The 15,142-nt window shown below is 37.3% G+C and overlaps 1 protein-coding gene across 3 annotated transcripts in view; it reads right to left on the bottom strand.

Moving 5' to 3' along the window:
• Positions 1-14,589, bottom strand: part of LOC107750494 (unconventional myosin-Ie-like) — a 42,616-nt gene extending 28,027 nt beyond the window's left edge. For all 3 annotated transcript variants that reach the window (XM_016565882.1, XM_016565883.1, XM_016565884.1), the window contains exons 1-2: positions 14,408-14,589; positions 870-1,013 (exon numbers count right to left, since the gene is read on the bottom strand). In XM_016565882.1, the coding sequence (XP_016421368.1) occupies positions 870-1,013; positions 14,408-14,416 (153 nt within the window). In that variant the 5' untranslated portion in view covers positions 14,417-14,589. The remainder of the gene's footprint in view (positions 1-869; positions 1,014-14,407) is intronic.
• Between the last annotated feature and the right edge of the window lie 553 nt (positions 14,590-15,142).

The following is a 15,142-nucleotide window of genomic DNA, read 5'->3' as shown; positions in this document are numbered from 1 at the left end:
AAAATGGCCCAAGTGTGAATAATGGACTGGTGACATCAGTGAAGAGTTATATGTGGCAGCAGTGAAGACTTTGGTTATTGGGTCAGAGCCTTATTAAGATGCTGTTGCTCTCCTCTGAATGCAGTGGGAAGGCAACAGCCGGCAGTGAGTGATTGGAGCTATTTGGCTGCCCTGCCATAAGTTGCTCACACTGCAAATAAAGGAAGTATTGAGCCTGGCGCTCTGTGACCTCAGTTCCATACGCTGCTGACTGGAACACTTTGGTGTTGTTTCTATTTTCTGACCACAATCACAGGACTGATTATGGACCAAAATGGCCAGAGTCTGCTAAGACTCCATAAACCTAATAAGGGCAGAAAATAGAAATACAATGCAAGTGAGGTTTTCATCAAGAAACAGTTCAGGTCATTTTAGTGCCAGTAATGTGTGATGAATTAGACATGAACTCTGCCAAGTACATTGGGTTCATATAGAAGAGAGGTAAACCAGCATTCTTTGGCTGCCTTCAACAATCTGTTGTTACAAAGCTCTCAGAATCTCACATACGGCTTTGATCAAAAACAGTCCCTGCTACTGTGGGAAAATAGGACAACACACTGATATGGTTGTACCATAGAGTTCAAGATCAACTTTCGTCATTGCTAAATGTTAGTGTTCAGTGAAGCTTTGGTCAAAATAAACCCAATCAAGATTTAATCTATACTCAAGAGGATGGAATCCAAGACTTTTCTAGTGAGCCACAGGAAAACATCCATCTGCAAAAACTCAGACAGAAGACATCCGTATTTAGGGCCAGATTGATAACAGATTGAGATATTAGCACAGTTAGACTAAGGATTTATGATGTATTTTCAGCTGGACAAGGATACAAAAATGAAGTCATCCATGTATCTCTTCTTGAGGTTTTCCACAATGGCATCCTCATTGATCTTGGAGAGAAGCACCATATCATCCACACCACTCTGCTTGACATTGTGGCTTTGCCAGTGGTACCGGTAGTGTCCCCGGCTCCCCTGTGAAAGCAAACACAAACAAGAAACTTTCGTTAGACTGTATACACACCCATAGCTTTTGTGTAGCAGGCTACCTGGCAGAAACTAGATTTATTTATTTATTTATTTTTTATTTATTTATTTAGTTGACAGGGACATTGTACATTAATAAAACATTCCTGTAAATGTACCAGAATTAGCCAAGGCTATTTTACATCCGTAGTCCCTGGACAAGATGCTACAAGATTAGCATATCCAAAGACAGTACTAGACACTCCATAACTAGATAGCATCATATTTTTAATGCTGAAATACTTTCTCTCAAATGTGATGTACAGAGACAACTGTAAGTAAGCCATTCATAGTTTGACTTCCCAGAAGAGTGTTAACCTTTCGAAACATTGCTCTGTTTGTATGAGCAGTTTTTTTCTCTCTCAATGAATGGTATGAGTTTAGGGTGGTAGGGTAGCATGGTATACTAGTGGTAGGAAGCAACATGATACCTAGACAAGAGCAATTACACTGGAAATGCTTCTATGATCATTTAAACCACTTATAATCACAGACAAATCACTTAAACCAGTTTGTTAGTCTTAGCTGGTTTAAGATTGTCTCTAAGCCTGGCTAAGCTGGTGTTTTTCATGGGCATCGACTTAAAAATTGCTCAAAACTACCCTAAAATCAGCCAGCAGACCACTCTGATCAGAACAAGATACTAGCTAAACAGCATTGTAATTGTTAACTAAGACTAAAATGTTATTTCAATTATGTTTTCAGTAATTAGAATAAAGCTAAAATAAAATATTAGATGAAAAACTTAATTTAGAAATAAAGTAACTAATTCAACTTCTATAAATAAGAAGATTAAGAACTAAAACTGAAATAAAAAAAAATTCAAGCTATATAAATATATTATTAAAACAATAAAAAAATATAAAAGCAAAAAAAGTTACTAAAATGAAAACAGAAAATCTAAAAATAAAATTAGTTCAAAATATTAATAAATACCACAGTAGTATGTAAATAATACTAAAATAACACTGCATCTAAGACCAGTGAACCAGCTTTGGCTAGTTTAAAATGTTGTTAATCAGCAGGAATGATTTTCTCCTTGATATTGGAACACTTAAAATATCATACTATTATATTAAGCCATATTTAAGGTATTGTGATAGAAACTACAGTGGCAGATGGGGGGTTAGGAAGTCATTGAGAAACCTGTTCAGAAATAATCATTTGCAATCACTTTTAATGCCACCAGTGACACAGACATTACACCTTCATTCTGAATCGCATTCAGTCATGAACGCTGATAAACACAGTACATTGCTGACAACAGTTAATGTGAGCAAACAGTCCAGTCAGCAAAATGACCGCGTCCAATTCACCGCCTGCGGCACATTTAACACAGCTCGTTCTTTTTCACCGCAGCAGATGTTGATTTTGTTTTTCTAAACCAATGAAAAGTGCACGGTCAGGAGTCTCCCTAAAGCTCCCTGAGCACTACAAACCCTTTTTTTGATCTTCGCCTGATGTTCTCACCATTCCTCCTCTTCTCCCTCATCCCCCTCTCTTTTACCTCCCTTCCCATTGTACTTCCGCTCTGGTGATGTTTTTGCAGAGGGTGTGTCTCCGGAGAGCTTGGGTCATTCATCATGGGACGTGAGTCAATGGCTTCTGGCTACCATTCTGAGGTCACAATGACCCATGAGGACCCAGACCCTTACTCAGAACGACACAAAGCCTCAAGTGCACTTGACAGGATAATCAAAAGAGAAGGATACAAAGAGTGTGACTCAAGAAATACAGAAAGAGAGCCAGACAGACATAGACAGTGAGTGTACCGCTTGGAGAGCACATGATCCAAACGCACTGCTGTTTTAAACATTTTCCTCTGTAATGTTCAATCATTACTAGTGCATTAGTCTGATTTGAAGGCCACATTTGTCTGTTCTTTTCTTACAGCAATTTTCCCAAGCTAAGGAATGCCGTGACAATGAAATGAGGTAAACTGGAAAGACATTTAACATTCTCAAAATTGTACATTCCACAGTCTGAAAAATCTAGGGGCGCAAGAAAGCAGAAGCAGACCAAGTATGGAAGATTTTTTCCCTCCCTTGAAGGACTAATTAACTTGCCATCGTAAACGAGCACAATTCAAGTCCGAGGTAAATTACAGGAAAATAAAGAAACACAATAAACGCTCAACACCATGACAACAATAAGGAACCTCTCCTGAACATTATTAGAAGTGGAGCTGGCTCAAAAACAATTAAAGGAGGAAGGCAGCTTTTTAAACAAAACAGTAAACACTTCTTTCAGACCTTTACAGACTGTTTTGTTTAGTTTATTTTTGCATGTATTACAGATAGAGTTCATTGTCTTTCAACAGTTTTTCTAATTCTATTGAACCGTTTCTTTCACAGTGTTTGAGTCCACATCACTATCACTCCATGGGACACATAAACACCTGGAAAGACTTAATTTAAGACTTAAATGAGACGACGATGAAGAAGAAGTAAAACAAAAATGACTGAAGTACATTTTACAATGGAAATGATCATGAAAGTTACTCAAAAACACAATTGCAATGGGCCAGACAGAGCACTACACCCGTAATTTTATTATTTTCTTTCTGAAGAAGTCTTTACAAAAAGTGCAAGGACCACACCTACTGTCCAAGATTTAAAGTCATAGACCACACAAAGTCAAGCAAGGGAGAAAACAGCATCTCTGCTTTTACGAGCTATAGTTGGTCCCACTAGGCTTATTTAGGGATGAAAATGTTCCGTTTCGTAAAGGAACACCGGAAACAAGGAAAGCTAAAGTTCACTACGCTTGTGCTGTGGTTCACCCAGGAACAGTAGGCATTATTTACACCATGACAAAAATGATACCCATCTGCACCATGCACGCAAGGTCAAACTCCCAAACTCCCTGGGAAGACATCAATCAGGATTTAAAATAACCAGGCAATAAAATATCTCAACCCCAACAGCTTTACATTAATGCTTACTATTAGAAACAGCAGGAAGAAGACAGCCTTAGAAAGGCATGAAACGCCCATATCTGTGTTAAGGGGTTTATTTTGCAGTAACCATCTGACTGACTGATTATACAACTTAGTGCACAACTACTGACAAAAAACAACAACATTACAGTAATATTCAAACCAATGTTTTCTGATGTAACAAATGATAACTGCAATGCGAGATGGCACTAATCGGGTTTGTATGAAACAAGAAGGCACGAAAATAGTGCACAAGTCCTCCTGGGAAGTTTGCATTTACCATTTTGTACAAATTGGTTCAAATTACGACGATGCCAGGTCCGTTCAGATAATTTTGTATGTAGCAAGTCGGCAAAGTCCCTTTACTACAAAAATAAACTTCTACACAAAGGGAAAAAATCATAAATTTTAACAACTCCTGAATACGATCTTACTGTCATGAGAATGCACCATGAGATGCTGCTTTGCCATGGACGACAGGGAAGCATCTGATGCTGAATGGCGCAACTCACCAAGCATAATTGTGTAATCCAAATGACTGCATGACAAATTAGGACATTCATTGTATTAATTGACTAAGGAGCAGCTGTGAGGTCAGTGTAATGTGATTCTCCAGACTGGTGAATGGCACATCTGGAGAGTATACTAGTATGAGAGAGGCTATAATAACACCATCTATCTCATTGAGTCTGGCTGGCATCACATATGAACACAGATGAAGATCTGCTCTCTAGTTTACCCACTTATTACATGTGTGGCACTTTTAGAAAACGTACAACTTCACAAAAACAAACACTACAGAAAGAAGAAATGCTTCATTCATAAAAAGGAGGAGAGAAAAATCCATTGTTCTCCTTGCAAAATCCTCACCAGAAAATACTGTAACAGATCATTTCCCCACTGTAATCCTTCAGCAGTTGAAAAATGTCAGCAGCACCAGTCTTAGATCCATACTGACATGGCAGGCCGTTCCCTCATGTAAATACCATTGCCTTATATGGAGAGTGTGGAGTGGAGTGCAGACTCAGGCACAGGAAATGGCTGGGTTTGATTCAATAAGGCGGCAATTTTTTACCTCCTCAAACTATCCTTTCCTTACAACCATCTGGAATTTACACAGAGGACCTGCATTCACATACGGCAGAGCTGAAGTGGGATCAAGTTAGCCCTAGCCCTGAAGTGAAAGTGCAAGCCAAAATTGCTCCGAATCATTCGGTATGAATGAATACAATCAGAGGGCAGTTAAAGCTACAAGACACAGTCTGGTTCTCAGTTTAATGCATTTAGCATAGGGCTCAGAGTACTGCGGTTTGGCTGAGAATCCAGCTCAGACCTGGCAGTGCTAATAGCAGATTAAGGCAGGAATGCATAATGAAGTTCATAGCTATTTCAGGAATCCTTTTCAACATATTACAGATCCACATTTCTGATTAAGTCACTTTGGCTTAGATAAATAAAGAACATTTTCGTGCACTTAAAAGTTGTAGCTAAAATCCCGGTAAACCAACAGATAAAGAACGGTGTACAAAGAAAATATATATCAAATAATGAGGTGGTAAATCATGACTTCTGTTGTCAATTATTATCTCTATGAGATTACTTATAAACTCCCTATGTGAAGCAAGACGAATGAAGTATTCTGTAGGCCAGTGGACAGTGTGGCTCAACAAATTAACTGTTCTCAGTCACTGGTCTCAGCCACACAATGAATACTAATTTGAGAAGCAGTGCCAGTGTGTGAACCTATTTGGATTCACCTTAGAATCCTCCATTATAAACCCCTATGCAAAGTCAGACAAAAGGCTACTTGCTAAAGAGCATTCAGAAACCCCAATTTAAGTCTCCTTAGTTATAATGTTTGCTAAGTACTTGATTAACACATATTTTATAGCCCAAAATACAATACCATCGGTCTGAATTCTTCATCAGTATTCTGCATGTTAACATACAGTAGCCTATGTCGTTTACAGCCCCTGGGTCATTACAAGGTCAGTATGTCCCTTCCGATCACTTCTTCAGAACATAAACCTTGGCAATCATAAAGCTGGCATGTTAATAAAAGGAAGGGAAAAAAACAGAATTTAAAGTACAAGTGCAAGTACAAGCCCTCTGAATGTGACTCTAATGGGGATTTTCACCATTGTCAGAAGGGAATCAGTACTGATGAGAATTCCAGGCCAAAATGTAAAAGCACATAAAGGTATTTTCACAGCAGGCAGTTGTGAAGCCCTTACAATCCTAAGTGGTCCTGGAAAATGCCTGACAGAAATAATCCCAGCCTGGACAATGTACACAGTGGTAGCCCTTTATTCTGAATGCTAGTAAACCCTGGACACAGACACAACAGGCTTGTAAATTCACCACTGTAATGTGCTGAAGAAAAACAGGCCCATCCACAGCCAGACTGAAAACAATCAGAATACAAATAGCTGAAAAAGCTCAATGCTGTCACAAACTAAGTACAAACCCAGAGATTAGATTAATCATAGGTGTGCAATAAATTTAAACGAGTTTAAACAAGTTAAAAATAAATAAGTCATCATACCCTCATCATACTTGTAAACATAAGTCATGTTTGTTGATTTGGGAAAAGGATTTTCTAGCATTACATAATCGAGCTGTAATTAATCCCAGTGTTTACGTATGGAGTAAAACACCTCTAGGGGCGTTGGTCAGGTTACGAAGATTGGGAGAGAACAGCCAGAGGAGCAGAGAGGGGTTTCTGGGTAAGAAATGGCAGTGGAGGCAGGGCTGACTATAGAGTCCCTCCAGAGGCAGCAAACACAGAGGGTTTGTGTAACTGAGATAGGAGTGGCTCTCAAACGTCTGGCTACTGCAGAGAAACTCTGTGCCAAAGTTTCCAAGTTCAGCCAAGCCATATTATTTCTGCTCGCTTTTGAAGGCAGTGGAAAAGAATGTAGCACATTCTGTCTGATGGGGAAGTCTGGAACGCCATCATTTTCCCTGAAGTACACATAGAGATAGATTATGTTTAGACTAGAATTCTAAAAATGGTGCTAAAATTCTAATAGTGCAGCTGATGAGACAAGGTGACAGTGCATCACCATATAGATGGCAATTTTTAAACTCAGGATCAAGGGAGTCATCTCATCTCCTGACAGTTCAATATACACAGATCATTTCATCCATATAGTAACACTATCTTGTCGTAGGTTTGTTGGTCATGGTCACATATTTGCCAGGAAATGCTTAAAAACAGGTGGACAATAATTATTCCCTATAGAATAAATATTAAAAAAAAAAGATGCCAGTTCATGTTCAATTCAATGCAATTCAATAAAATAAAATAATACAAAGCTTGACAAGTTTTCATCAACATGTAATTTGTTTGAATTTCTGAAAATGCTGCACAATGAAAGACAAATTGCAGATTATCAGATGATTAGATTTGTAAATATTTATTTATAATTATCATTAAGAGGGAATTTTCTCCTTTGAATGTGAGAGTACATCTGGGTGGTCTTGGAAATTGCAGCTAGACAAAATATGCTTCTTTAATAAGGTTTGTTTTTCCAGAATAAATGATATATATCCAGTTTTCATGCTGGCCAAAAAAATGTATTTCTCAAAGTAAACAGGATTATACATCATCTGATCCCGTTTACTTTGAGCAAATTCAAGCCAACATTTCCAAACTGGCCACCTGTCCTGCCACAACCAACTACACAACAAATCCACAACACCTCAGAGAAATGCATATGTACTTTTGTATTTCTCAACATTTCTTGTTACGAGACAATCAACTAATTGATTAGTTAATTACAAAGTAAATAAACCACACTCAAATATTTCAATTGACTATTAAAACTGGTAATATATCCCCATCCAAACTTTATATTCTACTTAGAAGCAGTCATGGCTTATGGCTTCACTAATTGTCTGCTTTTAAATGATACATGAAACAAGGTCTTCCCAGAACACACAGATGCACACCAATGAATAAATTAAAAGCCTAACGCTATGTTTATGGGGCAGATTTATGGTTATATGGTGTGCTTTATTCCTTTTAGAGAGGCACAGTTTCTCCAAACATGAACACACACACACACACACACACAGAGCCTTCATCACTAAGGCTTTTACAGTGTTTGATAATCCACACAAAGGTAAGCAGATACTGACCATTTCATGAAGCTTTTTGTGTACACAAACAAATGCCACCTCATAATTTGGTTCAAAATAAAGGAGTGTCTCAGAGAGGACTGGAAAATTAAAGAAATAAAAAAAAGTAATTTCCATACCTGTTTTGTCTCTCTACAAAGCACCTTGCAACAAGATTCAATATTTGCTTTAAGAGCCAAACTCTTAAAGGGACAGATCACCTAAAAATGAAAATTCAGTTCTCACTTACTCACCCCATGTTGTTCCAAACATGTATGTCTTTTATTCTGTGAAACAGAATTTAAACCCTCAGTGGGAGCCAGTGTTGTCTGAACATTGACTTCTATAATATGTTCTTTAATGATCCGAAGCAGAAATAAAATGTCATGTAGTTTTGGGACAACATGAGGGTGAGTATAGTAAATGAACAAAAATCTTCATTTTTGGCTGAACTATCCCTTTGAGAGCTGTCGTCATGGTGCCTACAAGTGTTCTGGTGCATAAATAACTTCTGCCTCATAAAACTGTCCTGACTAAACAAATTTTCCACAGATTCAGAGATACAACACAACATAAGGGGCCACATTACCAGCCCACATGAGAAGCCTGTAATGAGGACATTAATCAAAGTCAGGCATGTGTGGGAACTTGATTAAATGCAACAGCGAAGCCCAAGTCCCCTCTAGCTATTTCGTTGCTGTCTATTTTGAGCTGATCTTTAAGGATTGAGATCCCTGACTGAACAACACCCTCGAGCACACCTACATAACAATGAGGAGAATGCATTTAAATGCTCTACCGTATAGACAGGGAATGGAAGGGCCAGTCGGACAGGTCTATGGCGGTGGCATTTGTCAACGTCATCCTTTCAAGCTGATCTAATATCAGTACAGTTCGAGCGTCTACTGTAATTGTAGAGACGGGGTGGAATGAGCTGGGAGACTAAGCGGCATGGTTCACTGTGGTCATGCCTGTGTGTGAGTTCCCTGTGATGGCAGAATCAGGGAAGAGTAAACAGAACCAGCACAGGAATGTTTCGGATCAGGTGATCTTACTCATAGCCAACGGGAAATGGGAGCTGGCAAGTGACGAGAACAAATCCCCCAGTTCCCAACTGAGTAATGGTTCTGATCAGAACCAGCAAACTGAGATCTCACATTAGTGCCGCTGCCAAGCACACAGCTTTATCACTCTGATAGTCAGACAATTTAAATTTAATTACTGAGTTTAAATGAAATGATGACTATTGTATTCGTGTTAATAATTGTCCAGTACGGTTTCTGGATGCTGCACAGGTCATGTTATGTTATAAAAACATGTCTTATTATATTATCTTACATGCTATATCAAAATGAAGCCTTTAAGTGTATTCATTTGTGAATGTGTTGATTTGTTTTTTTTGCATAACACCACAGAACATACATACATCTTTTATAATTATTTTAAAAATTCTTTAGATGAAGGTCACAATTTCCAGCTAAACCCATTACATAATATAATTGCAATTTTAAAATCTAACCCAAATATAATTATAAAAATCATAATTTTACTTTTAAATATATTTAGTGCTATTTTCTATCATTGGAGCTGTGAGTCCATGCTGTTATATATATATATATATATATATATTTAAAAAATCACCTCAAAGATCTGTTCAGGCTAATTTGTAAATGCTACACTGATATATTACTGTAAAAACCTAATAAACAGAGTGTTCAAAAAAAAAAAAGAAGAAGAAGAAGAAAAAAAAGTCACCTCTTCATAACACTGACATTATTTGTGTGTTCTGGTCAAGGAAAAAACATTTCACCACCAAAATATTAAAATAAGTCATTGTTAAAACGTACAATATAGAGTTACATCATATGACTCACTGCTCTTACAAAATCAATTTAACCCTAGCTAGACCCTGTTACTTTGAATTTATAATGTGTATATTTGCATGTTATAACTACATTTTTTTCTTTTTTCTTTAACTTCATTTGAGTGAAAAAACATGCCACAGAGTTACCGTATGTGAGCATTCAGTATACAGAAATGTGAAGTCTGCACTAGGTTGACTGCTAAAATAAGTTTTTACTACTAAATTTACTACTTATTTTGTCTGTAAAGGATATGTTTCACATAAAAAAGCATGCCACATATGCTGACCTTCCTAGTGATAAGATATATTGTAATTCTCGCTTAAAATGGCCCCTGGCCAGTGTGCTGTCATGAAGGTCCAGTAAATTGAGAACAGGTTCTGAAGTGAATGGTTAGTCCCCCAAACACATGCCTCTAGCTTTATGAAGCACTTCCAGGGATTTATCAAAAGCACAAATATTTACATTCCTCCAAGCATGTGGACCAGCCACCTCTACGTGTTCAACCGTCTGATCTCATTTTGAAAATGACAAAAGCGTTCAAAGGCTCAGCACTACTAAAAAGAGTGGAAAACATTTTTTCATTGTTTTAAGCATCAAAACGGTCAGAAATTATATAAATTGTTCTGGCCTACAATGCCTGACATCAATGAAACGCTGTTTATGCCCCCAAACATAATTCAATGCATGGCTGAAAGTGACTTTTTGTCAAATCGCTAAAAACTGCCAAGCAAAAAAAATTAATAAATAAAAATGCTGAATACAACTACAATACAATATTAGCAGCAGATTTATCTGGCCATGGCTGATTGGACTTCATCTGAAAGAAGAGCAAAGTAAATCACACTTCCTCTGGGAAATGACACAGGATGAATGTTGTTGGCCTCGTGCACTGTGAATAACATTGAGATGACCAAGGCGATTATGGGTCAGATCACACTAATGATGGTGAAATCATACTGAAAAAGGTTTAATGGTTACTAGCAAGTGCTTTTATTCAGCTGCAATATTCAGCTGTATTAAGCAGCAAGTCACTGTCGGCACTCCCATTGGCTGATGCCCCATCGCATCACTTATTTGCATAAAGCTTAAAAAATTCCTATCGTCGCCATTTCTAGTCATTCAAGTGCTTTGACTTGACAACTGAGGCCAAAATCTTTATTCAATCTATATTCAAATCTTTGTTATATTTCGTTAGCACAGTACTAATGTGTCATCAGTTACAACACTACTATATATTTTGACAGCAGTTATGTTGTCGTCAAAGTGTAATATTCGTAGAGCTATATCATCAATCTCAGGACATTCAGATGGCTTACGTGCCTGAATTTCAGAGCATATTAGTTCCCCATCACTAACAAAGCATATGCAAATACATGAATGAGATACAGACTGATAATGTCAGTGAACAAACTTTTCACAGGCTGGGTTCAAAGAGTCACGGTCAGTTTTGCAGATAAACAGAAACACTGTTGAGCTAAAACCGGATTGAGGCAACACTGCAGTGATATTTGGGCCAGAAAAGGATGACATGAAGGTGAAACGTGTGAATTTTCCCTCAAAAATAAAAACACATGCAAAGGGCAAAGTGGAACTACGGTCTTCCTCATGACCTTTGTGCTTATTCCAGAAATGAGAGTGGCAGCATGAAACAATAGCTTTAAAATGTTTGTTAGTGCGGTCAAATGATTAATCGCGATTAATCACATCCAAAATAAAAGTTTTTGTTTACATAATACATGTGTGCATTCTGTGTATATTTATTATGTATAAATAAATACACACAGATGCAGTATATATTTTGAAAACATTTACATGTATTTACATGTATATAATTATTCATAACATTTATATTATATATAAATATATTTAATATAAAAACATAACATATGTTTCTTACATATATACATGCATGTGTGTGTATTTATATATACATAATAAATATACACAGTACACACACATATATTATGTAAACAAAACTTTTATTTTGGATGCGATTAATCGCGATTAATCGTTTGACAGCACTAGTTTTGATGCAATTCCCACACACACACACACACACACACATACATATATATATATATATATATATATACACGTTAATGTAGAAAAATAGTGACTAATAGAGACCACAGATTTCAGCCATCCTCCTAGACCTTTCTCTTATTTAGGTGAGGGTTGCTGACTCTTCCAGAAAGAGTCTGGATTCCTCAGCAATCCTGTGGCGGTGTGACATAGAGGCTTTGAATAGGGGGGGATGTTACTCAGCATGTACCGCCCATCTACAGCTCTTAATGCAAAACATATGCTGCCATACTGACCTACTATTCAGCATCTGGCAAAGAAAGAAAGAGGAAAAGAGGAGATAGTGCAGAGAAGGAAAAAAGAAAGTGAACAATGCTACCACCCTACCAGATACAGCTTAACCTGTAAAACAGCTTCTGAAATATGGAGACCAATCACAATGGACCCAGATACACCAGAGGAAACAAGAATGATATTTACTCAATAGCTTTCTTTAATGTTTATTACATAATGTTGGAGAAGAGTAATCTTGCGTTTGTGGCCTGTTTTAAAACAAAGCATTATGGACTAAAATGTCCTCATACTACATACACAAATCTTTATGATATAGTTTCTAAATACAGTAGTTCAGTCAACTGAGTGATATATTACATAATCAACCTAAATTGCTCTTGCACAGCTGGTATACATAAAATTGGGCACCGCTGTGTAACAGACATTACCGCTAGTTCATATTTCAGAAATCATTCCATTTCCTTTGAGCTGTCATGAGCAAAATGAGTAGACTCATCAAGGATACTCTGACGCAAAACTGCAGTCAAAACAAATACAGCTACAAACTCCACCTATTAATTCCACAGATATAGTTATATAGAATACATACTTGCAGGTCACACTGAGCTTGGCCTCATATGTGACATTGTATCATTAGAAATGAATGGGAACTTTACAGGCAATGGTAACATTAAAGAATACTGCTTGTACACTCTTCTAGTTTTAGTCTAATTTACAGAAGCAATAAGCACAACTTAATTGATCACTAATGATTTCTGTGATATTGTGACCACATGAGCACAGCTAACCACAAGTCGGCTTATTCTGTGCAGAAAAAATGCTTTACTAAGACCGACTGATAATATTGCAATACATACTAAATACCACAGACAGCATTGAGCATCTACAAAAAAGGTTTGTCCCACATACATAAAGCCTAAGGTAAACTAGTTCCACCGGCTGCATGGCTTGCAGAGAATGTTTCTGCGTGCATTGAAGAGACAGCTGAACTGGATTTACTTGTTTTTCACCTGATCTGTACCTGTTCTTCACCAGCTGACAGGCTGAAAAAGACACTGAATTTGAGACAAGCAGGGTCTGTGAAAGCATCCTACCATGGGATCCAGGGATCACACAAAGCCGAAACGTTTCAAGCGTAACAGAAGCCTAATATTGCTCGAGGAGCTATGAAAAAATGGTGTCGCTTTCAACCATAACAAGAGGAAACTGTCTCATTGTGCACACACGCATAAGCACATGCTTATTTAAAGCAGAACCCAGCCCATCCTTATAGGAATATGTACGGAAGTGAGTTCACCTACACCTACCTGCATCTCTCTGTGTCCTGTAACCATGCACACTAATGTGTGTAACTTACAGTTTTCCACTATTACATAAGACTAAGCCAGGTTGGCATGACAGAATATGTTAATAATGAGTTAAAAACAGTAACTGCAATGTGTCTAACAGGAACACTGATCTGGGAAAGTGGAAACACAATGGTTTCTATCTGTCACAAGCCTGGACAAACACATAGTGCCAAAAATAGCAAGAAACTGGGTTGTTTGTATAAGTACAACCTGTTCAAGGAGGGCTAAGAAAGGAGAGGCTGTTTCCATCTAAGCGAACAAGAGATGGAGGGCAAACAATAGCTGAATATGACACCCAGCTGAGGCCGTTTATCTAGCAGACCAGCCACTACATTCATAAGATGTTAATAATAACTAAAAACGTACATAGGGTTCATATACATACACAAATCTCCAGTAAATTTAAATGTATGTAATTAATATAGAATAAATAAAAAATGTTTAGTATTAGTTTGTACTTGTTTTGATCACACTGAAAAAAAGCTTTTTATCTGAATTTTGAGCATTTATGATGCCAATATCCTATAGGATTCGGTGAATGGTCACATCCATAGGGATGTCTAATCTTGTAGCTGTTAAAATTCGTTTACTTGATGTAAATGACCACAGAAAGAAGTTAAAAACAATAACACCGAGCAGCTGCTGTAAGCTACTGCATGTCGATAAGGATGCTGGAAAACGGTTTCCAAAACAGGAGCAGTGTCCCTTGTGTTTATCTCTGTACGTGACTGTGATAAGTATATTTTCACTCACCATTTTCATTCGTTTATCACACCGCAGCCGACCTTCTTTTATCCTTTTTGTAATTGTTTATTAAAACAAAATAAGCCTATTAAATGTCTCTGGGTGATGTCACGGTCGCGGTCTCGTTTTGGCCTCTGGTACTGTTAAATGTCACCTCAGGACCAGTGTCGCCGCTCCATAATACTGAAGACCGCGCCGGGTATATTTATTATGTATAAATAAATACACACAGATGCAGTATATATTTTGAAAACATTTACATGTATTTACATGTATATAATTATTCATAACATTTATATTATATATAAATATATTTAATATAAAAACATAACATATGTTTCTTACATATATACATGCATGTGTGTGTATTTATATATACATAATAAATATACACAGTACACACACATATATTATGTAAACAAAACTTTTATTTTGGATGCGATTAATCGCGATTAATCGTTTGACAGCACTAGTTTTGATGCAATTCCTCTTTTAACTGTGCACTGTTATGGTCTTGTCTGTGATGTTCTCACTTGCTTTTACCTCTGGCTTGTGGGAATATTTGAGCACAAGTCATTCTGTAGCCCTGGGTTGAGTTTGATGAGTAAACACAGCCTAGTGAGCCACGGTCACCTCAACAGAAACTATACAGCAAAAACAGACACAAAAAAAACAGCTCACGTCTAGAGAAACCTAGAAGAAAACCTGGTACAAATCTAATTCTACAATATCCAACTAAGAAAC

Source organism: Sinocyclocheilus rhinocerous, unplaced genomic scaffold (genome assembly GCF_001515625.1).
Source record: "Sinocyclocheilus rhinocerous isolate Xijiao unplaced genomic scaffold, SAMN03320098_v1.1 scaffold19, whole genome shotgun sequence".
Classification (NCBI taxonomy): Eukaryota; Metazoa; Chordata; class Actinopteri; order Cypriniformes; family Cyprinidae; genus Sinocyclocheilus; species Sinocyclocheilus rhinocerous.
The sequence above is the reverse complement of the archived record's forward strand: the minus strand, read 5'-3'. Positions and strand labels throughout refer to the sequence as shown.